This window comes from Chaetodon auriga, chromosome 9 (assembly GCF_051107435.1).
Source record: "Chaetodon auriga isolate fChaAug3 chromosome 9, fChaAug3.hap1, whole genome shotgun sequence".
NCBI lineage: Eukaryota > Metazoa > Chordata > Actinopteri > Chaetodontiformes > Chaetodontidae > Chaetodon > Chaetodon auriga.
In genome coordinates, this window is record NC_135082.1 from 12,650,836 (window position 1) to 12,677,875 (window position 27,040).

The 27,040-nt window shown below is 43.5% G+C and overlaps 1 protein-coding gene across 2 annotated transcripts in view; it reads right to left on the reverse strand.

The window, feature by feature from the left end:
* Positions 1 to 2,225: 2,225 nt before the first annotated feature.
* nexmifb (neurite extension and migration factor b) overlaps positions 2,226 to 27,040 on the reverse strand; it is a 50,650-nt gene continuing 25,835 nt past the window's right edge. Inside the window, exons 2-4 of one of the 2 annotated variants that reach the window (XR_013077533.1) lie at positions 15,476 to 15,606; positions 4,169 to 9,697; positions 2,226 to 3,216 (exon numbers count right to left, since the gene is read on the reverse strand). Coding sequence is in view for 1 of the 2 variants with exons in the window: in XM_076738415.1 (XP_076594530.1) it covers positions 5,475 to 9,697; positions 15,476 to 15,557 (4,305 nt within the window). In the remaining variant the exon portion in view is untranslated. Of the gene's footprint in view, positions 9,698 to 15,475; positions 15,607 to 27,040 lie in introns of both variants that reach the window. The other variant, XM_076738415.1, reaches the window with a different exon arrangement.

Genomic DNA, 27,040 nt, shown 5'->3' on the forward strand with positions numbered 1-27,040 from the left:
CGGCAATGAAAAAGTGCAACAACTAAAATCCTGTTTAGCATTTTCTGCATTTTTAATGCCTTGTTTAGCTGTATAGTCTCGAGTGTTGTACAACCAGTGGTGTTGTGCACGTTATACAAAAACACACAGTATGACATATATATTGTATACTGTCCAAGATGTATTGCTCAAGGAAGTGTTGTATGAAGCCCACGTATCTGTGCGATACATAAACTCACTCACACTCAGTAGTCAGTGCCACCTCCCTTTCAGCCAGCAGTGAGAATTGACATTGTCAAGTTCCACTGATGAATAGGCCGTTCTGATTTTGTCATCATGTAGGGACATCTACATTTAACACTGGCACATCAAAAAAAAAGAAAGAAAGAAAGAAAGAAAAAAGATTGCAAAATACAGTATGTGTAAGATATATTAACCATAACACCCACATTTTTTGACAAAAGTCTATGAGATTATCTTAAAATGTTTAAAAGAAAATGTCATGTCCATATAACTGTAAAATCAAAACAATAACAACTTTAATTGACTTTAACGGTGTAGTGCATACACATTTCTAAAACATTTTGACAATGAGGTTTAATTTCATCTGTAGTTTCTATGCTAAAACTATTGCCGAAAACTGTATTTTTGCTAACTTGCTATGATAACATCATCGGTTGTTCCTTTTTGTGTCAGCAACTTGTATCAATAATAATGAACTATTACTAATCCATTTTCATTTCATTCATTTTCAGTTTCTTTACATGTTAAAAGAAATGCAAGGCAGATTTTTTTGTGTGTGTGTTGTAAATGACTGATTTCACAGTCCCACTCTAAATGTGCTTACAATGCATCTGAGTGAAAACAAAAAAAAAGATCTCATAACAGTGTCAAAGTCAAGGGGAATAGTATAGATTTCTTTAATCTTTTATCCTTAAAACTATCACATAGATTTTTTTTTAAAAAAGAGGAAACTATACATTTTTAGAGGAAGAAACACTGCAAGCTTGTCGCAGGTCCTCTGCTCTTTTGTGGGTGGTGGTGGGACAGTATGTATACAGCTGCATGCTGAAAGAGACCCAGTGGTGAACCCATTTTTAAAGCTACTGCTCTAGCAGACCAAAAAGGATTTACCTAGCAGTAGCACTCTGCCATCTTACTGAACTGAACACAGCCGATTAGTGCATAAAGGTTTGCATTGAAAAAGGTATTTTTCTTTTAGAACGTCTGCCAGCTAAACAAAAAAAAAAAAAATGTGCTTGAGTAATTGCGTTTGTGGGCTCTTGTGACTCAATAAGTACACGCCTACATTATGAAAACATGTGGAAATAGACAAGCTGATTATTTCAAAATATTACTTTATAGCCTCATCACTAACGACGAAAAAAATGAACACACAAACAAATGCCCTAATGACAAACAGTTGTCCTAATGAGAGAGTCTATGGCTGTCCATGCAGTGTGAGCACGCACTGACAAAGCAGCTAGGATCTCATTTAATAACCACAGGTGTACCTGATCCATTGCATTAGACGTTCCATCGTACAATTTGCTTGCTCCCTTATCTGCTATGGGTGACTAAAGAACAAAAACAATGCTAATACCACCTGACAATTTTGGAGGCATACATCACAGGATCTGTTTATGGTCTGAGACAGTATCTCCAGCTCCAATTAAGCATGCCAGAATGAGTTGCAGTGTGGACCACAGCAGCCCAGCTCGGAGTTATGGATGAGCAGTCACTCTAGCAATGCCTGACCCTGTGTGCTAATTAGATATGACATTAAAATAACATGAGCCAAAGCCAGACTTGTGCAGAAATTAAAATGCCTTTCATCCAAGAATCTTCCAATATGACAAATAAGGACAGACTAATTGGAATTATTAAGGCTGTATTTACATGTACACATTTTGTGGCAAGAACAAACATTGAATATAACAAATTATATTCTTTGCTGTTACTGTTACTGTAGTATTACCACAAAGATGGGGGTGGAGGGTGTTTGCTTAACAGATATGTTACTTAGACGTCACTCCGTACATCTCAATAAGTGGTTTGTAATAATGTATTCAAGTGTTTTCATAAAACTGCATGCTATAACCCTTTTGTAATTATTTTTTTGAATGGACTGAATTTCTTTGCAGAGAAGCTAAGAGTGTGGAGATTTTGTTTACTGTTTATGCTGTAGTTACTGGCTACAGGAGCAGGTGGGCGGTAAAAAACACAACCCAACTCTCTTCAGAAAGCAGCATTCAAAATCTTATTTTAATTTGTATATTTACTCCATAAACATTATTACAAAACTCAGCAAGTTACCAATATTACATTATCACCATACAGGCTTGATCACAAATATTTAAAACCTTTGCAACAGTTACAACAAAACAAAAAACAAAATAATACTCAAATAATTTACATGAAAATCTATAAAACAGCAAATTGTTCACAAATTATATTTTTTTTTCCCAAGTTTTCATTTTTTTTTCTTTGCTTATTTGTGTTTTGCACAGTAACACAACACTCTCACAACAAGATCATGTTCTTATTACAAAACTCCCAACAAAATGTAAATATTTCTAGTTTTCTGTTGATACTTTCATATTTTGGTTTTTAAAACCAGAAACTTGTCATTGTATATCCTTTCCACTGCCCATAGTGGCGCATAAAAGGTTACTCACACACACACAAATACTTCACAGCACTTTCTAAGAAAAATATACACTTACAAAATATGTTACAAATTGGCACACAAAAAATATACAAGATTTTGTAGTGTCAAGAGTTCATTAAGATTCCTTCTGGTAACAACTCTAGACAGTATATATAAAGCTCGGTAATCTTTTAATGAAAAGAGCAAAAGTAATTCCAATCAATGTCAAAGAATCATGAAGTGAATACATCAAACATAACATTGTAATATACATTCATAAAGAGGGTTAGGTACCTAATCTATTTTGCATTTCTTTTTTTTTTTTTCTTTTTTGTTAACTCTGGGAAAACAAAAAACAAAACCCAAAAAAAGAAAACAATTGTCAGCTTTCTTAGCACCATTAACATGAGGCAGCTCAACAGTGGCACATTTTAAAAACAAAAAGAAGAAAAAAGAAAAAAAATATGAACTCAGAGAAGTACATTCAATTTGACAATAGGCAGAAATGAGAGAAGGCAGACTAAATGGGCTTGCAGCCCATGTGGAGCTTCCCATCAGCAGCTTGTCTTGGTCCTAACCCTGATACACTGGAGAAAAGAAACAAAGGATCATGGCAGAGAGGAGAGAAAAAAGAGACAGAGAAAGACTGATTATGATTCTTGCCATATACAAGCAATCAATTACTATCACCTGTGCGTCAGAATTACCATATCCAGTGTGACAAGGCCTGTTTTTACATCGAGCTTCAGTTTGTCCGCACATCTCCATGCAGTCTCATGTAATTACTGCTGTTTGAAAATTAAACGTTCAAAAGAGAGGGAAATATACGCCTATTGTTTGAGTACATATCTATAAAAGCATTTTATAACCTTTATAACCAATTAAACATGATTGTAAGGTTCATTTAAAGGTGGGTTTATTTCAGGATAGTGAAGCAGTGAGTGAGAACAAAGTAATTGATGTCAATAATTCTGGGAACACACTGCATCAGATAGCACCAATGGCTTGTTTTTTTTTTTTTTTTTCAATTTGTGCCTTTGTTTGGCCTTGATTTTCTGGTGACAATATTTTCTGCCAAAATACTGACCCATCAAAACTGAGGTGACAAAGACGGCACATTAAAGAACCTTCAAAAGAAAGAATTCAGTTTAGATATTATGTGAAAAATTAACCAAATTAGTCAGAGAGTCAAATACACCAAAGGTGCAACTTAAACTATGGCAGTGTCAAGAAATTAATTACATGAGAATGTCAAGAAAAATTACTGTTTAAATTACCGTTCCAGGTAACATAGAAGTAAGATTCCCATGTGGAGCAAATGCAAAGACATGCTTTCCTTCATTTACAAGATTACTGATTCCATTTGTACTGAAAACTGCCTTCACATTCACATTAAGTCTAACTTCAAAAATGCAATGCTCACTCACGACTGATGCGTGCATCAGAATCTCTATGAGTAATAAACTGCCTTGAATTTCCAGTACAAAACAGCTATTCAGTGAGGCACAGCCCCAACTGACAAATAATTTGCTTGCTTACCCTCAAACATCTGCACTACACTTTCCTTGGTCCAGAGAAAGCTCGTTTGAACATCTCTTTTTTCATCTTCTTCCTCTACAGTAGCCTTCAGAGCAGATCTCCCCTTTGCCTCTCTTTTGTTGCTTCTCAGTGCCAGGCGATGTTGAGGTAAATTGAATTTGGCAAACAAAGTGGGGGGAAACAAGGAGAATTCAGAGTCTTTCTGATTTGGTTTTGTGAGTGGCGGTGTACCACTGCCAGCTGTTGGTGCCTTTCATCAGAGAAGAGAGAAAAGTCCCAAATAAAGAATTCCTGTAGTGGCAAGTCTCTGTAAGGAGTCTCCAACCCGAGCAGCCAATACTCCAATGGATAGAAAAGAGGAACAGCCAATATTCACACATATATAAGAGGTCATTTACACAGCATTGTTACTTTTGGCACATTGATTTTAAGATTATAATCATCTTTTTTTTGCAAATATTGCATGTCCCTGTACAACAACATTGACAAAAATACTCTGAGGGTGGAGCTTTTATGAATTGCAAGGCGTAAAAATGTAAATTTAGATTACCAGTTCCTCTAAACTCCACAAGAAAAAGAAATGCTTGATAAAAGGAAATGGGGAGTCATTCCTACTTTGAGGGGGGAAAAAAAACGACAACGTCTGATATGTCATCAATACAAAATGGTCCCATCTTGTGTTTTCAAGATGTCTTGGGCTTAAATAGGGCTCATTAATCGTAGGTTTCCCTCTTGAAATGAGCCAGGCAGTGTATGAAGGACAGCAACAACAGGACATCCATATTCTGCATACAAAAACAGATGAGGAGGAGGGGTGCGTAGATGTCACTCAATGCATTTGTGTATATAGCTACATCTTTAGGGAAATGGGGAATAAATACATAATTCAGGGGAGCAAGTTCTGCTGAGAAAATACAAAAACAAGGTTCCTCATAAAGGCGACAGAACTGTTTTCAAGGCTTATTCTTTTTTTTTTTTCAGACAAAAGTAAAACAAAAACAACTATAAGAAGAACAAACAAAGCAGAAACAACAAAAGCAAGAAAAATGCAGCCATGGTCGTTTCAAATCTCAATCAAGCTTGACACAATCACTCAATAGGTAGTTTGCAAAGTACAAGAAGTTTTTCATGCAGATATTAATTTCCTCGTCAGGAGTGGGGTTAAAAGGAAGTGGGAGTAGTCAGGGGGAACGTAGTACTCATGCAGCTCTGGCATAGCGTCAGTGTAGGTATGCTTGGGAGGGAGGGCTGAGCAGGTAGTGGGGGGAAGTGAGAAGGGGGTGCAACAGCAGCTGATAACAAAATATTACCTCAGTTTCTCAAAAGAGGTCATCAGTGCTATGTCCTTATTTGGGTCTCTCTCAGCTCGTTTCCCCTTCAGTGTCTCAATCCGAGGGAACTTTGCACTGGTCTTGTGGCGGTACAGCTTTTTGTGTGCAGGCCCAGGGTTAATAAAGTTGGGTTTATCAAACATGTTACAGCCCAGAGCTAGTTGAGGGAATAGCGGATGAGAAGGGTTGAATTTGGCCTGGTTTTTTCCTCCTTTGCCCCCTGCCTTTCTGCCTCTCCCAGCCCCTGTTAGCACTGCTCCTTTTTTCTTCAGGTCAGCCTCTGTGCCTGCCAAGATTTTGAGGGTCTTTAGGTTGAGGCTATTGGCCTCAGAGGGCATGCAGGCCTCAGACATGGGATTCCACAGTGGCTCAATGGAGGCCATCATGAACCTTTGGACCTCAGCCATGCCAGATACAATGTTGGACAGAATATTGGAGGGCTCCTCGAATTCTCTCTGGTCGTCCCCAACCAGGCTGTTGCTCTCTGACCAACCGGTGCCAGCCCAGTCCCCAGTGCTACTACTGTCAGTCAGGCCTGTGCCACAACCACCTGCCTGGTTCTTTGCTGCCTTACCCTCCAACATGGCCTTTATCTTTTTGGTGGAACGTGAGTTCTGCTTGGGCGTCTTGACCTTGTCTGACTTAGGAGCTCTAGGAGCCCGGACTTTCTTTGGGCTCTGTCCTGCAGCTGTCTGTTTGCAACTGCCTTTCCTCTTTGACTTAATGCTTTTCGCACCAGCCAACATCTCATCAGTCTGTTCATCAAATTCTGTAACTCCCAGCTCCTTTTTATCTAAGCATAACACATCCTGACTGTTGAAGTTGTGCAGTGGAAACTGGCTGTCTTCCACTGTGTATGCATTTGCTGTATGCTCTTGTTGCTGCATAACATCACAGTTCCACTTTACCTCCCTATTGCAATCCATAGCCATATCATTCACATCCTGGTATTCTCCAACATTCCCTGCCATCTTCATCTCACGTCCCACCACCTGGGGGGACAGGTTGGGGGTCTCAGGAGGGGAAAGCTCTGACAGTGATGAGTGTCTAAACTTGTCAGGGGTGAAGTTGGAGATGTCCAGCAGGTCTGAGGACTCCCTGAGTGGTGTAAGGGCGTCCACACTCTGCTGAATCACCACTTTAGGACTGCAATGAGCTAAGAAGCTATCTCGACCCTCCTCCTCACCCTCTCGCTCACAAGACTTGAGGCTGAGGGAGCTGTAATTGCTGGAGGAGGCTGACAGAGAGCCCACTGAGTCATAGCTGATGAGCCTGCCATTGTCTGTGCACAGGGACCCTCTCTGGTATTGCACCTGGCCCTCCACGCAGGCAGACTGACACACTTGCAGATCAGCCCCAGGCTGTAGCCCAGCCTCAGTCAGGTAGCTCTTCTCATAAAGTAGCCTGTCAGCCTCAGGGCTCAGCTGGCTGTAGTTAGACACTGGCAGGCTGTCATTCAGGGGCACAGCAGCTGGGAAGTTGTTGGGTAAGATGGGAGTCTCAGGGGTTTCGGGCCCAAAGCTCTGGCTGTGACTTGCACAGAGCTGCGGGTGCCACATCTGGGGGAAGCTGGGGCAGTTCTGGGGAGACTGCTGGAGCTCCGACTCAGAGGGAGGAGAGAGGACACAGCTCTGAGCGAGCTGCAGAGAAGAAAACTGTTTCTCCTCCAGGGATAGCCCCAGAGGATACTGCTGCCTGGAGGGCTGCTGGGGGAAATAAGAGATAGCTGCTCCACTGGAGGAGTCTGTAGCATCTAACAGGGTCTGCAGGTAGCCCCCCGGGATGACAGGGACACCCGCCTCCACCTCCTCTGAGGAAGAAGGCTTGTCAGGAGAGCAGGTGGACGAAACAAAGGGGAATTTCTCCTCAGATGTGTGAGGGGTGGTGGTATTGTCAGAGAAATGGGGTTTGACTGTAGTTGAGCTAATGCCTGCCTCTCCTAACCCAGCAGTAGGGTCCTCAATCTGTGCTGCAGCGACACAGGCATCCGTTTCATTTGTCACGCTCCTGCCCTCCTCTCCTTCTGCCTCTTTCATTTTCTTGCTCCTCAGCCTGGCTTCGCTTTTGAATTTTCTTATCCTGACTGTTTTATTTCCTCCCAATCTCCTCCCCTCCCTCTCCTCCCTCTCCTGGGAGCGGCTCTTGGCTGTGACTGTGTGCGTGATGGAGTTTGTGTCTAATGTCACTGGGAGGCCTGGGGCTGCTATTATTCCCCCAACCGTGGGGGTGGCCTCTTCTTTAGTGACACCTCCCTGGCCCCGATCAGAGAGAGGGGAGCCCTGTGCTGTTGCTGATTGCTCCACAGTGTGAATCCTCTGAACCTTAAGCCTGTTTGCAATCTTGTATTTCCTTTTGGGATGACTAGAATTAAAAGGGCGATGATGGCGTCCGTTTAGATGAAAACCGCGTTGTTGTTTATCTCTGGCAGCCAGCTTAAGCTGTTCCTGTCTCTCTCTTTGCCTCTCCTGCCAGAAATCTTTCAGAGGAGCCAGTGTCTCATATTTGCTCACTGTGTCTGTGTTTAAGCTCACAGTAGCATCCACAGGGTCCAACTTGCCCAGTTTCACTGACATGAGTCTCTCTCCTTTAAACCTGTTTATGATGATGTACTTGATGACCACTGGTGGCTCTTTACGGCAGGATTTCCGACGTTTTTTAGGGCACCAGTCTACATCCTCCTCCTCTTTTTGACCCGAGGGAGCTTTCTCTTTTTTCTCTGCATTCTTCTCACTCTCAAGCGAGTCAACGTCATATAAGTAATCATCACTGTATCGAACCTTTCGCTTGGAGCGCAAACCATAGTTAAGAGGGTTAGAAGGGCTGAGTAATCTCTTTGAGTGGCCCTTCTTAAACTTGCCCTCCTGCAGAGTGTCTGAGGAGGAGCCAGTGCAGGAACTGTCATCACTGAATTCACCTGATTCCTCTGTAGAATTGAAGTCCATTAGGTAGCTGACTTTGGGAGTGGACATGGGTGAGCCTTGGGAACCATCAGGGGGGCTCCTGCCACTGCAGTCCCCAGTCTTTCCTTCCTGTACTGTCTCCAGGATGAGCTCATCAGTTTTGGGCTGAAGCTCCTCAGCACTCCGTCTCAAGAGTCCCGCTCCTTCCTCTTTCTTGGCACAGCTGGCCAGGACACTAGGGAAGAAGTTGAACTGTGTCTCCTCCTGCAGCACATTTGTTTTCTCCCTCATGTTGTCCTGGAAAGACTCGTAACGAATCTTCAGCGAACAGACATCGCTGCTTAGAGTTGAATCATCGTCCTCATCATCGAACAGATTGTCAACATCTTCTTCAGAGAAGAGGTTGACTGACAGTTCATTCTTAGAACAAAGGTCCAGCAGTTCCATCTTACTCTCACTGATGAAGGATTCAAAGTAGCCCCAGTCCTGACCAGCATTAGCCAGCAGAACCTCCTCTCCGCTCACTTTGTCCAGTAACAGTCCCTCATACAAGTTCTTAGCTGCTGCATCATCCTCTGGGTCATCACAGTCCTCTGTTGTTTTGTTTCCATCCACTCTCTTGCCCTCACCTGGGGCTTTCGGCAGAGGAAAGCTAAGTAGCTGGTCAGAGAGGAGTTGCTCCCCATAGTGACTCACTGCCTCCCCTGCATGGCTCAGGCACTGGATGCTGATATTGTTAATGTCAGAGAAGTCCTCTCTGCTCACATCCCCTATCCTTACACTTAGCCCAGTCTCTGTGTCAGGGTTGGTGTTAGGGGCATGGGGCGGGTTCTGAATGGAATTTGGGTCAGTGGCATCACGGGTCTCGATGAAGCAGCCAAGGCAGGTGCGGTTAGGCTGAAGAAGACACTCCTCTGTCAGGGCAGAGACAGTGCCAGGCTCCATCATTGTAGCTGTCAAAGGGAGGGCAACAGGCAGCAGAAGGGAAGTCTTCTGGGTATCTCCTGTTGGGGCCCAGGAGCTTACAGCTGGGGCGGGAAGTGATGTGGGAGTGGGAGTGTGGTGAAGGTGGGGCACTACAGTTGGAGCGTCATCGGAGGGAGGGCAGGGGGCCGTTGTCAAGCTCAGGGAGGAGTCAGTGGCAAGGGGCAGGGGGAGGGTTGGCGATGTAGGCGTGGTCCTCTGGTTTGTTGGGCACGCCTGCTGTGAAGTCTCTGCAGCAGGAGGAGGTGAAGATGGAGGGAGCGCAGCATCAACGAGCCCGCACAGACTCAGATCACCACTCTGCTCACATACCCCTGCAGGGGGAAAAAAAAAAAAGATTTCAGCTCTTTCAAGTCTTTGAACTGTAAGTCTTAAGTTAAATTACATTGTTTTTGTTCTGCAGTTACACTGACATTTCTTCTGGGCTGCTGAAATGCAATTAGTGTCAATTAACCCCCTAGAGCTCAAAATGTCATTTTGTGATGCCAGTCTTAAACATTAATAATTCAGTTTTGGTACTAGATTGAATAAGAGGTATTAGCGATGTCAAGTTGGGTGAGGACAAACTCCTTACCCATTACTGTTTGATGTTCTAATGTAAAAGTCTAGACAAGGCATGAAGTAACACAGCCATAAAAATTCCTGCCAAATTCTCAGAACACATAAAACACGAGGAAGGTGACTCACAGATGGAGTCATCTGCTTCATGTTATGCTAACATGGTGGCATAAATAAAAGTGACAAAGAGCTGCTAGAAATGAATTTGTTCAATTTCGGTGCAACAAAATGAGCAATTTCATTATGTGCTTTAAGGAAACGATGCAAAGTTCTAAAAAACTGAGTGTCCTGAAAGTGGGTGTTAGTGAACGATGGAAACACTTCAATGAAACATTTATTTTATGAGATAGTAGTTAATAAATGGTTTGAATTTTGTGCTAAATAAAGCTTTCATTCATAGATAGAGGTAGGAAAAGTCACCCCAAAATGTTACCTCACTGACTGAAAATAATGTCAGTGCCACCAATCAACTCGTTATGGTAATAACACAGTGATACTATGGTATACTATGGCTATACAGACAGGTGACAAATTAAAGGAAAAACCTGAAGAAATAACACATAATAAACATAACGCATGCAGATGTGTCTGCACAGGTGCACTACATGGTACAATTAAGTAATTAACACCCAGTCATGCTCTGTGGCATGTATAAAATGCTGATAAGGCCCAGTAAATTCTGATTTGTATCAAGATTGCAAGAGGAAAAGATCTGAGTGACTTTGAAAGAGGGTTCATCGGCAAGGACGACAGAAGCTTCAGCCACAGAGACTGTTCAACTGGCTGGTGTTTCAATAGGAACAGTGAGTAAAGTGACATCTGCCTTTAGATCTATGGGAAAGACATCAGTAAGTAGTCAGAAATTGTGGTCGACACTGCACATCAGACTGTCAGCAAGAACAATTACAGAGAGAGGGATATCATAGTAGGGTTGCAGTGCATAAACCCCTCATTACAAAGATGAATGCCCATCTGAGACTTCAGTGGTTCAAAAACCATCTGTACTGGGCTACAGAGATCATGAAAAAAGTAATATGGTCAGATGAGTCATCCTTCACCATATTCTCCACAAGTGGACGAGCCCATGTGTAGCGCATTCCAAAGAGTGGTACAGGCCTGAATGCTTGACCTCCACAGCGAGGTCATCCAGTGGCTCTGTTATGCTGTGTCTATGTGTGTGTATGTGTATGTGTGTGTGTGTGTGTGGGGGGGGGGGGGGGGGGGGGGGGGGCTGGCATGGTTTGGATCCACTCGTCGGAAAGGGTCACTGTTAAATAATACAAACTTCAACACCTAAGGAAGATTCTGGACCGACGTGTAAGACAGCACTCTACATCACCATCATCAAAACACCAAATGAGGGAATATCTTTTGGAAGAATGGTGCTCTATCCCTCCAGTATAGTTCCACAGACCTGTAGAATCAATGCCAAGGCGCATTGATTAATGCAGTCATCTCACATTACCTCCCCCTGCCTTTAGCATTTCATCTGTATACATGGGTCCATCTTAGCTCTAAGGTAACAAGATAGCACAGAATTACACAGATTGGAAGCAACAATAGCAGTAATGACTAAATTGGAAGTAGGTTTTGGTGATTTTCTTCAGGTCGATTGTGACAATGTCTTAATCAGTTGAAGACATCCATCTGATGAGTAACAATCAAAACCCAGAGAAGCGGGTTTGTAGCAGCAGGCAGATAGCTTTGTTTGCTCTGCATAATTAGATGACAGCAGCGGAGGCAGGTACGTACACATGGGACACGACAGGCCCATATGTTGGAGACTGTATAACCAATATCATCTACACCTGCCTCCCTCTACAATCCCAAGCTGCTGCCTCACACATGTTCTTTAAAATCATGCCAGAAAAACAAATTAAAATTGAAAAACATACCACAGCAATTAATATGTTCACGGAGGTTAACTAGCAACTTCAACCATTTTAGAATGGATGCACCTAATTGTTATTGAGGTACTGATAAATGCTTGAGGGGAAGACTGCTTAACAAACAGTATTCAACATGGCTGTATTGATGGTGAGTAAATCTTTGAATATGGATATAATTTGAGAACGATTTAACGAGGTAATGGAATTTCTGAGAGTAGATCTCTCTGGGTCTACGGCCTGCAGACACATTGGAGCAACCGCAACGCCTACTAAAAGCATACAACTGTGCTACTGTCATCCTTAATGAAAAAATCCTCAGGAGAAATAATGCATCTTCTCTCTTCCTCTTGGAGTGAGGGAGCTGTTATAGCAGCAACTTGTCAGAGGCTGCAGAAGCATCACAGCGAGGCGTTTGCCATCAGTTCCCTTCAATCTGTGAGCCAAAATGACCTCAGAGCAAAAGCATGTTACTGACACATGTTCTCTGTGGAGAGTCAGGACCTTTTCTACATTTAACAAGGATTTTCTGTTCAGTATTACATTTTGAGCCGCATTCCAATGTCTGACAAGAGTAAAGAGAGGAGTACAGGACGACTGCAATGATAAATGATAATATATATATATATTTTTTTCCAGGCGTGGACACAATTCATTTGGATTTATTTGGAATTATATGTAAACAGTGCCAGTGCCTCAAATCTACCAAGTAATTTTCCAGCACTCATAGATAAGGCAAATATAAAGAAATGATTACTTATCTCTTTTATTAGCCCTACAAAGAAGCAAAGCCACAGAAAGAGGGAAATCACAAAAAAAAGGGGAGAAATTAACTTCCTTTATCCCCCCGTGTTCGCATGAATCCTAAGCTGCCACCTAATATTGCCAAAAGATTGTTCAAAATTACTGTGAAACATTAAACTCATATTGAAAACTGTGCTTCCTCAGGGTTTATAATGGATTAACAATCTATCCTATCCAATGTGTGTGTATGCATGTGACTTTCTGGTGTTTGTGAGTGTGCGTGTACGTGAAAGAGAGAGTGTGCATGCGTGGATGCATGTGTGTGTTCATGTATGAGTGTGTGTGTGTGTGTGAGATAGAGGGAGAGTGATATAGTGTGAGTATTGGCTTGGGGGTATAGTGTTATCGAGAGGCCATCTGTCTCCAGCTGGACCATTAGCTCTTCAGCTGTTCAAAATGTGCCACAGATCAGTCAGTCAGACAGGTACACACACACATACACACACACACACACCCATGCACACACACATGCAGGGTCTCACAGCGATGACTGTAGATGACAAATCAAGTTTGACATTAGAGGTCAAAGGGGGATCAGCAGCCTCATATTCACTGATACAGTACAGCATAATGTTACTACTGCATCTGAGCTGGCAGATGTAAACAGGATAAACATCCAAAATGCTTGCTGCTGCCAGAATTCAATATCTATCTTACAGAGAGAGCAGCTCGTATACGAATAAAAAACATGCTTCGTACAGTCTGAGATCATCCAAACACAGCTGCAGTTTTGTAATTGTGTTATCAGGAGAAGTTCTCCTTGAATGAAACCGAGGCTGGATGTGACACTGCTCATGCAAGCTGGCATTGACATTCACCACTGAGCATATGGAAGGACCCCGGCTGCTGGCAGGGGGTGGTGATCTTCTGATCCCCGGCTCTGCCAAGCCCAGCCATGCTAGACAGCCCGACCACCGCCAAACTAGACCAGACCAGACCAGACCAGTTAGCACTCGGAGCTCTCGGAGTCTCGTCTATCTTTCTAGCCATGACATCCAGGGCTCCATCCACCTGAGGTAAGGCCGAGCTGCTCTGTGCCAGGCGGCTCTGCGGGGCGACGAGCCCATGCCGAGGGACATGGTCATGGGCACGGGGAGAGAGACAAGTTGGCGTCTGTGGCCTCATCTATTAGTGTGTCAGATGCCACACATGCACACACGGCCACACGTGCACATACACACACGCTTTTTCTCTCCTCACTTACAATCCAGTCACTTTAGAAACGGGGCAGAAACAGAAAATATAAGAATATTCCTCTTTGGCGACAGTCTGTTCCTGATATTACCAAGAATCAAACTCATACATCCATTCCATGTAGCCCAGGGAATAAAATAGCTCAAATATCACAGTATAAAGTACAATGCAAATGAAAACAGCTGACATGGCCTTTTCTTCCTTTTAATGGCTTTTTGAAATCATTCCTCACTCCCACCCCCCCCACCCCCCCACCCCTTCCATCCCCTTTTCCTGCATTTTCTGCTCACTATCTCCTTCCCTTCCAACTTCCCTGCTCCTTATCCCTGTTATATGGAGGCTTTTACATTCGTAAAATGCCGAGCTAGCCGTTCTGCAGCTCAGCCACCCGGGGCGTTCACTCATCCAGCTGGTAGGCCAGCCACAGAAGCTGCTTGCTACCTATTGCTCTATCTTCACTATATGACATTTTTTGAATGGTGGGGGGAAATCAATCCAACCAGTACAGGATGTTCATAATAAGTGGTGAGTAACTGCAGCATGATTCATGGCCATCCTCGTTAGAGAGCTTCCCTATTCCTGCTCAATGGAGCCGCTTTCACCCTTTCCTCAACCGATCTTTTTCCTACTCTCATTCTCCATCCTCTTTTCGTCTCAGTGTCTCCTAAGGAACAGGCTAGTGCTGGGGATAATCTGTGTGATTCTCACAGTGGGGACCAGTCAGTGCCCACTGAGCCTGACCAGAGCTGAAACACTAAGATAAACCTCATCTCAGGATCAGTGGTGCTTGGTAGAGGTAAACTTTAGGGGGCAGCAGGTAGCGGCTGAATAAGTCTTGAAAAAGTGTAGCATCAGTGGGTCTTATAGTCCAGTAAAAAGAAGGGACTACACTGCAGACATACCTGGATTAACTTGAACTGTGTTTTATATCGAGAGTTTACATCAGGGGAATATTATCATGCATGGTTTATATCACTGAGAATTCACAGGGAGGCAGCGCATGCTAATAAATAAACAAATAATCGGAATAAACAGCACTTTACACACACACACACACACACACACACACACACACACACACACACCCTCTTTTACTTATGCTAATGAATGTGAATGAGTGTGAGAGAATTAATGGCTGCACCCTCTTTCACATTTGCACCTTTTTATAAGACAAGGTGGATGTCATATTTCTCAGTTGTGGAAGCATCCAGAGAGAGGATTAACAATAGCTTAAAAAGCTTCATTTAATGTTTCTGTTCCACTTTTCATTTAAAAAGACTGGCTGTGTTTCACGTTCCCCATATCTTGTCAAAGGGCTTAAAACTGAGGGTGAAAAGCTAATTTGAGAAAGCCAGTTCCATGGTATGTCCTAATACTAATTGTCTTCTCAAAGTTTTTAAGATGTTGTGAGAGAAACTGTTGTCATTAGGCTTTCATTTATTCTAACAAATGCTTGATTATGCTGGAGAAAATTTTAATTTCTGCTCTTAGGTCAACAACCCCGTATCTCTAAATGTTCAAAGCAGAGTTCAAAGAATTAAAAGGCAAAATTAACATTTTTATGTGCATTTCCCATTCAAAAAGAAGTTACGTTTAATGAATATTATGTTTACGAGCGATAAATCGAAGAAAAAAGTGAGTCGTTTTCACCTGTGTCCTCCACTACATTTGCATTCTCCGGTTCTGAAGTCTTCACCATCGATGTGAGACTGCTGTCTGTTAACACATCCATCAATACGGCTCAATGCTTCACCTCCTACGCATCATTTTGACTGTCCCACCTGTTGAAAGAGAGAGCCAGAGAGAAGCAGAGAGGACACAGAGAAGTAAAAAGAGACGTGAGTACGGAGGGGATCGTTAAAGGGTGACTGCATGTGTCTAATGCAGAATAACATTAGCGGCAGTACGTTAGATTTCATTACAACAAAGACAGACAAACACAAAGATGCAGTAATTATAGAAAAAGCTACAAACATGACAGAGACATCAAAGAGGCCCTCGGGGCACCAAACAATCACTCATTTCTTCTCTGTATCACAGATTTGTGTCTAAGATTAATTTAAACTTTACCAACCAAGAAAGTACACCAAGAATCACAGCTAGGATCACTATGGCAACTGTACGCCATACGATCCTATTTTAAGCTTCATTTAACATTTATAGCAGAGTTGTTAACCTATGCGAACCTTTCATAGGCAGCTCTGAGCATATTTGTTTATTGTAATTAGTTGTGCCTCGGCAGCACGAAAACCAAGCCGGCTCAAAGAGGACAGATTAAAGAGATGTGACTGAGGCGGTGACAGCAAACTGTGAACACTGACAATACTTTTTACCGTAGCGAGGGATGGTGAAAGTGGGGGTGGGGGATGATTGAGTGCATGTGTAGCAGGATGCAGTGCGCTGGGTACAGTGTAAAACAAAACAATATGCTAAGAGAGAAGAGAGGCTGAAGTTTGTCAACCTCTTGAAATTGGGTGGGGTGGCGCAGAGAAGAAAAAGCATATTAACCTGGTGTGATTCCTGAAAGAACAATGAAGATACAAGAGACTCTGGGCCTGTAAATGATGAACATTTGATGTTGTGGCCTCCTGCCTGTTTATATTGTTTTCTTTTTTCAGCTCCTGCAGTCCTTCTCTGGAGGAGTGGTGCTGCAGGATGACAAATGAGCCAGGGGAGGGGATCTAATAACATGATCTCCTTGTGGTGTGAAAACGGTGGCTGGGAGATTAAGACAGACGGCAGACAATAAGACAAAGGTGGTGTGCGGCTGACTGCAAACAACTGCCATCTCTTTCATCCTATTGCTTCTAAATGTCATTAGCTGTTCACTGACCTGAGCGAGAGAGCTACCTGAAGGGAACCCCTGCCTCAGCTTACAGTTGCATACACACCGGCTCAGTGGGTAATTATCTCATGAGCCATCACATCTGCTCATGTGTGCAGCAGGTACAAGGACCCTGTAGGTAGACCTAGCCAGACCCCGTTCGTCTCTTCACAGAGAAGCACTATTACTCCTAAAGCCGAGGCTGAAGTGCATATGGCATTTACAGAGCTAAGAGATGTTTTTGAGGTCATCTTGTAGCTTATCAATTCGGCACACTGAGAAATTGAAATTCTACATCTGGCAATAAAAACATCCCCTTCGACAAAGCATGGATACCTCCTCCTGAACTGGCTGACCCACATGAGCTAAGCCCTGACTTATCAAATGCAACAATCCTGGGGACTCAGAAGAAGTGAACTCACTGCAGCTCCCTTTTAGACATACAGGCTGTAGCCATTGAGCAGTGTGTCTCCAGAGTGGCAGTGACAAAACACACAGCTGGGATGCTGGTGAGGCTACAGAGGTCCTGCCAGAGCTCAGTGCCTAGAGCTGCTTGTGGATGTGTAGCGGGGGAGATGCATGGGTGTGTGTTTGTGTGTATTTATGCCCACTTGCATGTGTGTTAGACAAAGCCCCAAGGCTGAGGATCCACAGCATCAGCATCCACTGGCAGAAGCTGCACATACAATCACATGAAGAGAACGGGAGGGAGCGAAAACGAAAGCCGGGCATTTCACAACACTCCCAACACCCCTCCTGCCAGCCAGCTCCAGTGCCTCAAATGTGTTCATTTTCCACATTATTCATGATTCTCCTGTATGCTCCCCCTCTCCCACCCTTCACCATCTCCACCACTCTGTCAAGACCTGACGAGAGGCCATTTCAATAATGAAGATGGACTAACTGCAATAGAGAGTGCACATAAATTGGAGCTACAGCCAACAAGCATGTCCAATTTGCCAAGCGGTTAAGCCTGATGTCTGGGTGCAGCTTTAAGAGAGCGCCGCGGCTGCCGTCAACAGGTTTGTGTCGACCTGATTCATCCATCCACATCATTAATACTTCACAGAGGGCACCATCACTTAACTCTGCTGCAGGAAACCACTCTTTAAATGCTGCACATTAGGGCACGTAATCACTGTGCACTCATTTCTGGAGCATTCAGCGGGTGCAGGAAAATGGCTCGTATTTCTGACCCCTCCCTTGTTCTTGCATGTGTGCCGAGGTTCTTTGCACGACGAGAAACAGAAATAGAGACAAAGCAGAGTGGGAAAAGCCAAACAGAATGATTAGGATTTGATTTATTCTTTAAAGCCCTCCTCCACCTCCTCCACACACCATGTGTTAATGTGCAAGCCGGATAACAAGATAAGAACATGTTTACTTGCTCTATATGGAACTTATCAGCACCACAATCTAATTCCTGCAAGCCTCTTCGCGCATCCCCATTTCTCTGCATTTCCCCTCAATTCGATAGCATTTCCTTCCAGTGAAGCAGCAACAATAGGCATGGCTGGAGCGGGATCACGTATAATTGCCAAAAATACGAAGCAAGGTCCCACAGCAGCAGCATATGTAGGTACAAAGGGCCCATTGTGTCAACAGAGGGAAAGAGTCAGGGGCCAGGGAATAGATCCCCAGCAGAGGTGCTCTCAAAGAGGGCATAGCGCCAAAGGGAACACTGATCCAAACAGACAGCGCTGAAATGGCGACTCCTCTTTTCAGCACAGGTATACAGTTTCAGAGCAGGTTCACTGGCTGGCTGCAGACAGACTGAGTAACCTGCCTCACACGCAACTCACGGCAATACTCTTGAGCCTGTAAGCTTGCAGCAAATACGTGGTAGGAGTACAGAGAAACACAAATCCAGTACAGGCGCGCACACACACTGTATTCACAGAAACATATTAACAGGTATGAACTTATCTTAAAGGCCAGAATTTCTAAATCTGGGAAGAAAACCTTGGCTCCTCTTAATAGAAGTACAGACTCTCTCATGTCGAGTACATGAATTTAACCTGTACTGCTATCATGAAGAGGGCAAATATCTTTCAACACTCCGAGACAAGCTGCAGATCTCCCTCTGATTGAGGGAGAACATGCAAACTCCACACAGACAGGCCCCCGCTGTTTTGATATCTGCCAACGGTGCCATCCACTAAGCCACTTCATTTGTTTCTCTATCCCTGTCATTAACTAATTGTTGACATTCTGTTGTTAACTGATAGGTGGACTGTAGAGCTCTCCACGTACTCCTGCTATTGTCTGAGTTGTGTATGCTATGTCTCTATTCCTTCCATGTTGCAGGAGAGGCAGTAACTCTCCGGGTCTCCCCCTCCGTCTCTTTCTGTTTCTCCCTCACAAACACGGCCATTGTTCTGTCGAAGGTCAACTGGCCTCCTCACAACTGATATGTCAGCGCTCTCCTCTTCTGAGGGCACCTACGGACCAAGCCAAGCTCAAAGAGGCAGCCCTGTCAATGCACTGACGGATCAAACACATTTTTCGTCACCTCACATCTATTAAATGTTTCACTTGAACATATCGCTCAGATCACAGCCGACAGCCAACATGCTCATATGTTCCTTGCGTGCATGAGTGGAAGTAACAAGCGTTTGCAATGAGAGCTGGTTGCTATGGCTGAAATCAAATGTACAATATTAATACAAGTTGTTTTTTTTCTGGATGGATATGCTGTACATCACAGACAAAAGTCTTCACACATGTTAAACAAGAACTGGATTAACTGTTTTTTTGGCCACTTGGGGGCAGCGCAATAATAAGTCCAGTATTCCACTTTCCTTTTTAGCTCTGTTTTGGTCTCCACCAATGAGGAAAATGTGTTTCTTTAACCACTTAATGCTCCACTATGCTAACCAGCTAGCTGCTAACTTTGTCTGTCTGTTGTTGGGAGCTGTCCAGGTAGCGTGTTGTGCATTTATCAGAGTTTTGTTTGCTGTAAGAGTGAACCAAAACAGCTCAGCTACAGGCCATGAAGGCAACACACTCAGTTAAAGGTGTTAGAAAGATCCAGTCGATTAAGGGTTATCAATAATTAATTTCAAATCATTTCATAATTTTACAACTGTATTTGTAAAATGATATGATTTCACTCCCTATTTGTAATAAACATTTAAAAACCTTTTCCAAAAATGGCCACACACACTCAACAACACATCAGCACTATCTAAAACAGATGTACAGTATGTCCTGAATCGTGCCGTTGTGTTAGTTCCAACCACCTCTCCACACAAAGCTCTGATTGGCTGACTTTGCCATGAGGATTGCTTGTCAGGTAAAAATTGTGCAGCAGCTAAAGACAAATCTCAATAACTTTGTCTCTGACAAATGAAGAGAGAGAGAGAAAAAGCATTCCTTATCTGTATATCTTAATTCAATGGTGCCTTCTACATGTGCTTCCGCTACCGTGTGTCTTCTCTGTCAGCTGTTTGGTGCAGTATTTGATCAAACTCCCTCACCTAAAATCCCTGACATGGCCACGGTGATGGCAGAGATATGGTATCCGCTTGAGATAATCATCGTCAATCACAGGCTGCTGAAGAGCCCATGAAGCATCTGATAGGTGGAGATTCACTATGAATCAGGATTATAGAGCTGGATCTTTATCAGCACAGCACAACCTGCAGAGCCAGATCTGGACAATTGTAACTCCTGTTACCTCTGAGGCCTCAGTCTGCCTCAGAATAAAGGTGCAGGCCTCCATATGTATGTCAAAATCCATTTTTTTCCTCAGGAGACAGTGCAGTCAATTAGTATTTTCTTCTTAATGAGATCATAGTTCTGCTGAGATACAGTATATGACTGACACCTCTGCCAGGATTTCTTCCAAGCTCAACACATGGCTTCAGAGATGAGTGGATTTTGAATGTAACCTACCTTTGAGCTTACATTTGCAGAAATTTAATGTTTTCTTAAAGGATCATTTCACGACCCTTTTCTGGGAGTCATGTCAATGTTTTTGATCATTAACTGTCTGCAACAGCTAATATTTCATGCACAATGCAGATACTGTTCCTAAATACAGCAAGTACTGTAATTTTATTATAGCAGCAAAATTTCCCATAATTCTCTTGAGTTACTTGCTTTAAAGGCATCTTTCTAAATTCAATATTTAGTGTCCTGTGATAACAACCAATCCATCTGCATGAAAACAGAGCAAATCCATCCACTGAGAAAAGCCACGAGATGTGGAAACAATGAGAAAGTTGAACCTTGTGATCTTTAGGATTCTCCTGTTCATACCAAGACGTCCAAGTACCAGCATTCATTTTATTTCATCCGCCCTGGACAAAATTCACTGACGTTATCACCTTACTGTTGAACTGTTTTGTGTTGTATTACATTACATTACTGTAAGCTGTTTGCTGCTTTGTCTTCATAAGGGCAGTACTTGTGACATACAGTGACTATTGCGTTAGACTACATTACATTCTCCAGTTGGACTTTAGAGGTGTTTGTTGTGTTGTGTCAATTATTGTATAATTTAAGGAAGGAAAGCCATTACAGGTTAATCCTCTGTGTGTACCTCAGCTATTGAAAATTTTAACAGATGAAACCTTGATGTCCTTTACATTATTTTTTTTCTGCCTTGGCCATTGCACGAAACATATACAGTTTCTAATAGAAGACAATGGCAGACAAATATATTAATAAGTTAGTTATTCTCTAAGTTTTACTTTACATGCACCCGGACACAACATTTCACAAATAAGAACCTATTTAATTTAGTTTTTGGCTCATGCTTTAAAACAAAAAGAAAAGTGATGGAGTCTAAATGGGGATGGGGCCCTGCTGGTGAATGGCAGAGAAAAGAATGGCAATAAGGCAGGCAGTAGGCGAGGTGTTAAAAGTTGATTAGGTTGTTAAAGGTCACATAGTCAGGCCTCATCAGCTGTCCCAGTGGAGCACAAGAAGCAGCTCAGGGCCTGAGCACGGCTGTTAATGAGACAGAAGCAATGCCATCCCCAATAACATATGGATATATCCTTTTGCCATCTACAGCAATCTACCTGTGGTACATGAGCGTGCACAGAGGTACGCAGCTAATCTGATAACCAGAAAACAGCTTGACTAGTCTGAGGTTGCTGTAACAAGCCCCCCCCAAGAGCACACAGTACAGTAGAAGACTGTATGCTGAGGCATGTGAAGCTAAATTATTTGATCACTGAAATTGAAATTTTGGTTCCAACATGCATTTGTACTACACAGACACACACACATGGACTAACACACCATAAACTTTCGCATTACAGATTCATTTGCAAATCTATGTTTGGTCCACCCACTGCTCTTGAAGGGTCAGTCTTATGAAACGATTGCGTATTTAATGAGGCTCTGCGTACAAGCTCACACACGCGTCCACGCACACGTTCCCATACACACTCATTACATACACAGTGCTCCCACTCAGTACAGTTAAAAAGATGCTGATGTATGAGTAACTGCTGATAAATACAGAAGATGCATCCACCGCCCAGAAACACAGAGCCAAAACTACCAATCATGACTAACCCTTAGAACTCGTGATACAGACAAAGCCACAAACACACACACACACACACACACACACACACACACACACACACACACACACACACACACACGTGCATGGCATACATTGAAAAATCTTTACTGCAATGGTGAAAGAAGGTCAGCTTTCAGAGATGCAATTATCATATTTCTAACAGGTGCATTTATTAGAGCTACGCTTCGTTTGCTTTGCTGAATCTAAATCAGGCTGGGGCGATTGGGGGCCATTACACGGCGGTGATCAGTGCTAATACAGTGACATAATGTCCTGCAGGTTTACATGCCTGAAAAGGCACTCTGTCAATGCCTGTTTCTGCCACCACAATGCCTGTCAGACACATTATGGGTTGAAGTGATCAATATTTTTTATTACCACCACTTTGTTCTACCTCTCTCACATAAGCTGCAGAATAATTGACATTTATGCAATTTTCAGGGCCACTGCCTTTCTTTTCTTCACAAGTGAGCATATGTGTGTCAGTGCATGTATCTGTGTGTGTGTGTGTGTGTGTGTGTTTGTTCCTTACTATAAATGAACATGTGGTAGTATTTGGCTCCAGTTATGTATTAGACTGATATGTGTCTGACAGCGCAGGAGCGTACTGATCTGTGTGTGTGTGCTTGTGCTTCTGTTATATATTTTAGAGATTACGTGTATACTGTGTGTGCAGCCGTGCACATCTGCTCATGTAAGAACTTAAAGTCCCTCATAATGAGAAGCCCTTAAAGGTAAGGCTGGATCACAGAGAAAGGGCATCAGAACAAGAAGTGATGATGGTCACTATGGTTGCTGGCTTCCGTGGTAGCCAATCACAACTGAGAAAAAAAAAAACAGCACATGTAGCAACACATTTGTACTGTACCCCTTTTAATTCAACCTCTACAAGTACAGACCTGCCTACCACGGATATGGTGGGGAAAAAAAAGGCAAGATGGCACTCAGTATCAGTGTTGGCTACAACTGCTATCAATTGCTAATCAATAGTGCACTGCACCTATGGGAGACATGTTCCATTAAGTCTGTGGGTCAATGTGTTTGCCAACAGATAGCACTGGTTTATTTTCCCTGATGCTTGTCCCCAGCCCTGTACCCCATATGGTTTATTAGCTGCCCTGCTTGGCTCCATTGATGTGTATCAGTGGTCACCCCCAGAGTCCTATCTGTCAGTGACTCTCAGAAGGCAGAGGATGAATGCATGTGACCCATGACCTCTGCCCTCTGACCCAGAATGACCCTCAGTTAATTAGGTGTGTGTGTTTACCAAGCATCTGCTGTACTTGCACCATTTCTCCACCGTCTGAAAAATAGAATCACATTTACAACACACACACACACACACACAAATACTATAAATGAGTTATGATGCAGAGGTGGGCTAAATATTGAGCGAGATAAGTAACAGACAAAAAACTGCAGCCAAATTTCCACTGCCCAATATGTTATTGGCTGCTTTAATCGAAACAGTGAAAATGTGGGTTTAGTTTTTACATCAGGTCATTTGGTTGATATTTCCTTTTTTTGTCAGCAGCGAGCTCTTTTGTCAGCACGTACGTGTACATGTCATCACTACACAGACTGACAAACAGAATGTGAGAACACGTACGTAGCACAAGAGCTAGTAATTAATGAAATGACCTCTGAATGCTGAACCTACAGCAGCCCCCTCTCATCACAGCTACACACACACACACACACACGTACTAGAATAGACGGCCTGCCTGTAGCTGGTGGAACCTGCCAATTATTCTGTACTTTACTGGACCCTCGCTGCATCAGAGGTGTGATTGGAATAACAACCATCCACCAAACCACGCAATTCTCCATTCCCTGTAGGGCAGCACTGAAGCAGCAGGGGAAGGAGGAAGGAAGCGTGACGAGATGGTAGCGGCGATGAGGAAGAGGACGCGTACGAGACAGAGGAAGAGGAGAGGGAGAGAGCAAAAAGCCAAGGATTACATGATGAAGGAGAGGAAGGGGAGGAGATGGGAAGAAGTCAAAGCCGGGGCTCCCTGGCAACACGCAGAGGCAGAGGCAGTGTGAGAGTGAGTGCTGCCTGAGTGACACTCACTCTCATATCCCCCCCTCTGGGGAAATAACCCCCTTAATCCAGCATGCTCTTTCAGATAGACAAGATCACCCTTCTTCTCCCAGCAAGGATATGAAACGCTCCCCCTTGTGATTCAAATACCAAGGATGAGGGCTGGAAATCGAATAGACAACAATGTGACGTGGCGCAGCTAGAGAGAGACATCAGTGTCCCCATCTCCTCCTCTCTGGCAGCTGACTCGCTGCCACAGAAGGAGGCACAAAGTCATTGGTTAACACAGGAGGAAGTGGCCTGCCATTGGCTCGTTTGTTGGGAGGTGGCATAACATTGGTAGTAAAAGGCACAATTTTTCCTGTAAACAGCAGCTTTTAGTAGGACAAAGAAATCTTACTTTGTGTTAGAACGTTTGTGTGTTTGTCTCATGATATGGGGTGCAGCTGTTTTGTCTTTTTCTTTAATGTAACCGGCCTAAATACGCAGCTACTTTGCCTTGATTTCTGAAAATCACTTACTATATCCTTCCTGCTGTTTTTAATGCGTAGTCTCTCTTAGTAATATCCTTTTTAATAAGCACACACAATGTGACAAACACTCGCAGACAGAGTTAATTAACAGTACACAGCACTGGACGGACCACGGAATCAATAAAGTAAAGGCGGCCCAGTCGCAGCAGGCCGAGCGGCAGGACCCGCCAACCACGCAGCCTTTCAGTGTAAACCGAGGGAGGTCTTTTTCTCTCCATACTGGTAAATCACTCCACAGCCAGGCTGCTTGGCACACACAGCGAACTGCAGTGCTAGGCCGACACAGTGTGATATTATATTAGCATTACAAAGGCTTTCCCACCATCTGTGACACACAGTGAAAAAAAAAAATCACTTTTCTGTTTCCAAGCCCCAAATGCTGATGTTTCCATAGGTTCTATGAGGAGGGCTGATGGGAGTGTGGCTGGGGATGACAAACGAAACATGCATTTATTACAGTCTCTCTGGCACGTGTGATTCACCTTCAGTACAGTACATACAGTACACGTAACACACTCAAAGCCTTGCGGTTATTCTAAGCCTTTTAACTTCAGCTCAGGCTTAACAAATATGGATATTCACAGCCATTATAAGCTTATTAATGTTAACACTGCACTCTGTGGCATTTCTACTCTGATTCAAAAAGATAGGCCAAGTTTATGATCATTTCTAGCATAGCGTGTGATAAAAAAAATCCATAAAGTGCTGTGTTCTCCTCAGTGAGAGCAGATAGAGTTCTGTGCTTCACTCAGCGGCCTAGGGGAATGAATAGACTTGGCTCGTCCACACAGCTCTCCTTGCTTTCCACTGTAGCCTGTTGTCACTAGCCCCTGGTCGTACGCCAGTCGCCTACTTGGCAGGGAGAGGTGCTGTACAAAGCAACTGGCAGGTCTGGTAAATAATGCTGATGGAGTGTGATAGAGAGAGAAGCATCTCCTTTATTCCACACAGCTACTGTATCTGTTTCAGCAGGGAGAGTGGAGAGACAAATGCCGCCCGCTTTTTTTCCAATCTATTCGACTGGAGAAGCAGGGAAAAAAACCCGACCTACCTAGCTCTTCTTTGTGTTATCTTTCATGATGTTTGCCATCTTAAGAAAAACCAATAGCCCTCAGCCAATGGCTTACCACAGTACAGAGCACTGCAGGAGCAGACAACCTGCCAACAGCTGGGATTTACAGTTGAAACTTCATGCATACAATTACACAGATGAAGGAGGGACAAGTGGACAATAGCAATGCAGCGTTGAGGGGAAACACTCATCCAGGCAATCATGCAAAGCCCTCTACTTAGTTAGCGAAACGGGAAAGAGGGAGAGTGAAAGAGAGAGAGAGACACATGTTGTATGACTGACTTCAGAGCTCAAGCTTCAGCATCGACACAGAAACATAATCGCCTGCTTGAATGCTGTGACTTCATCAACAATGCTGTCTGAACTGGGAGACAATAAAAGCAACCTTAAGTTCAGTCATTGTGGGAAATTGCTCTGCAGTGCATTTCCATGCTTTAAGAGTTTCTCTATGTGGCTTTGTGTACGCCAAGAGTTTGGCAGAGCTGAGCCAGGACGAGAAATACCTCATTAACATTGCTCATTATCATTAAAATGCTGTCTGGTCCTACCATCAGTGCCTCCTGTGTGGAGACATGAAGGAGCTGTGCAGTTTACCAGTGGCTATATTTGATAGGAGCAAGCCCTGCATTGTGTATGTGTACACACTCGGTGGACTTCACAGGCGAAGGAAACACACATACAATCCTGTATGACAGCACATGATCGCATGTAGAGGCTCTGTGCCAACCTGTAACCCGAATGAATAAATACAGTGCACATGTGGACCCCTGTCATCTGATGTGGATATTAACTGGGGGTATTACCGCATATAAAGAGCATATATGGCTCAGTGGCAGTATATAAAGCCACTCTCATCGCTGTGGGAGTGAGAAGGGTCAATGAGGTTTTCAGCCCGGTGTAATATTCCTGTCACCGCGTCTAATTCTGAAAACACCTGTAGATGCATCCGGCATCCTCCCTTTCACAAACCGTAATTCGCATTAGCATATGGCCCAGAATACCCAGCCTGGTGAAGCCGTCAGCAAGACAGCCTGGTGAGAGCGAAGGTAGCGGGGTTAGCTCTCTTGTCAAAACCAATATCTACCTCTTAAAGACTAGACTGGGGAGAGGCAGCCAAAATCATCTGCATAAAGGAGAGGCACTAAAATCACCTCTCATAAAATACGACAGGGGAGCCAGCTCACACTGGTTAAAGCA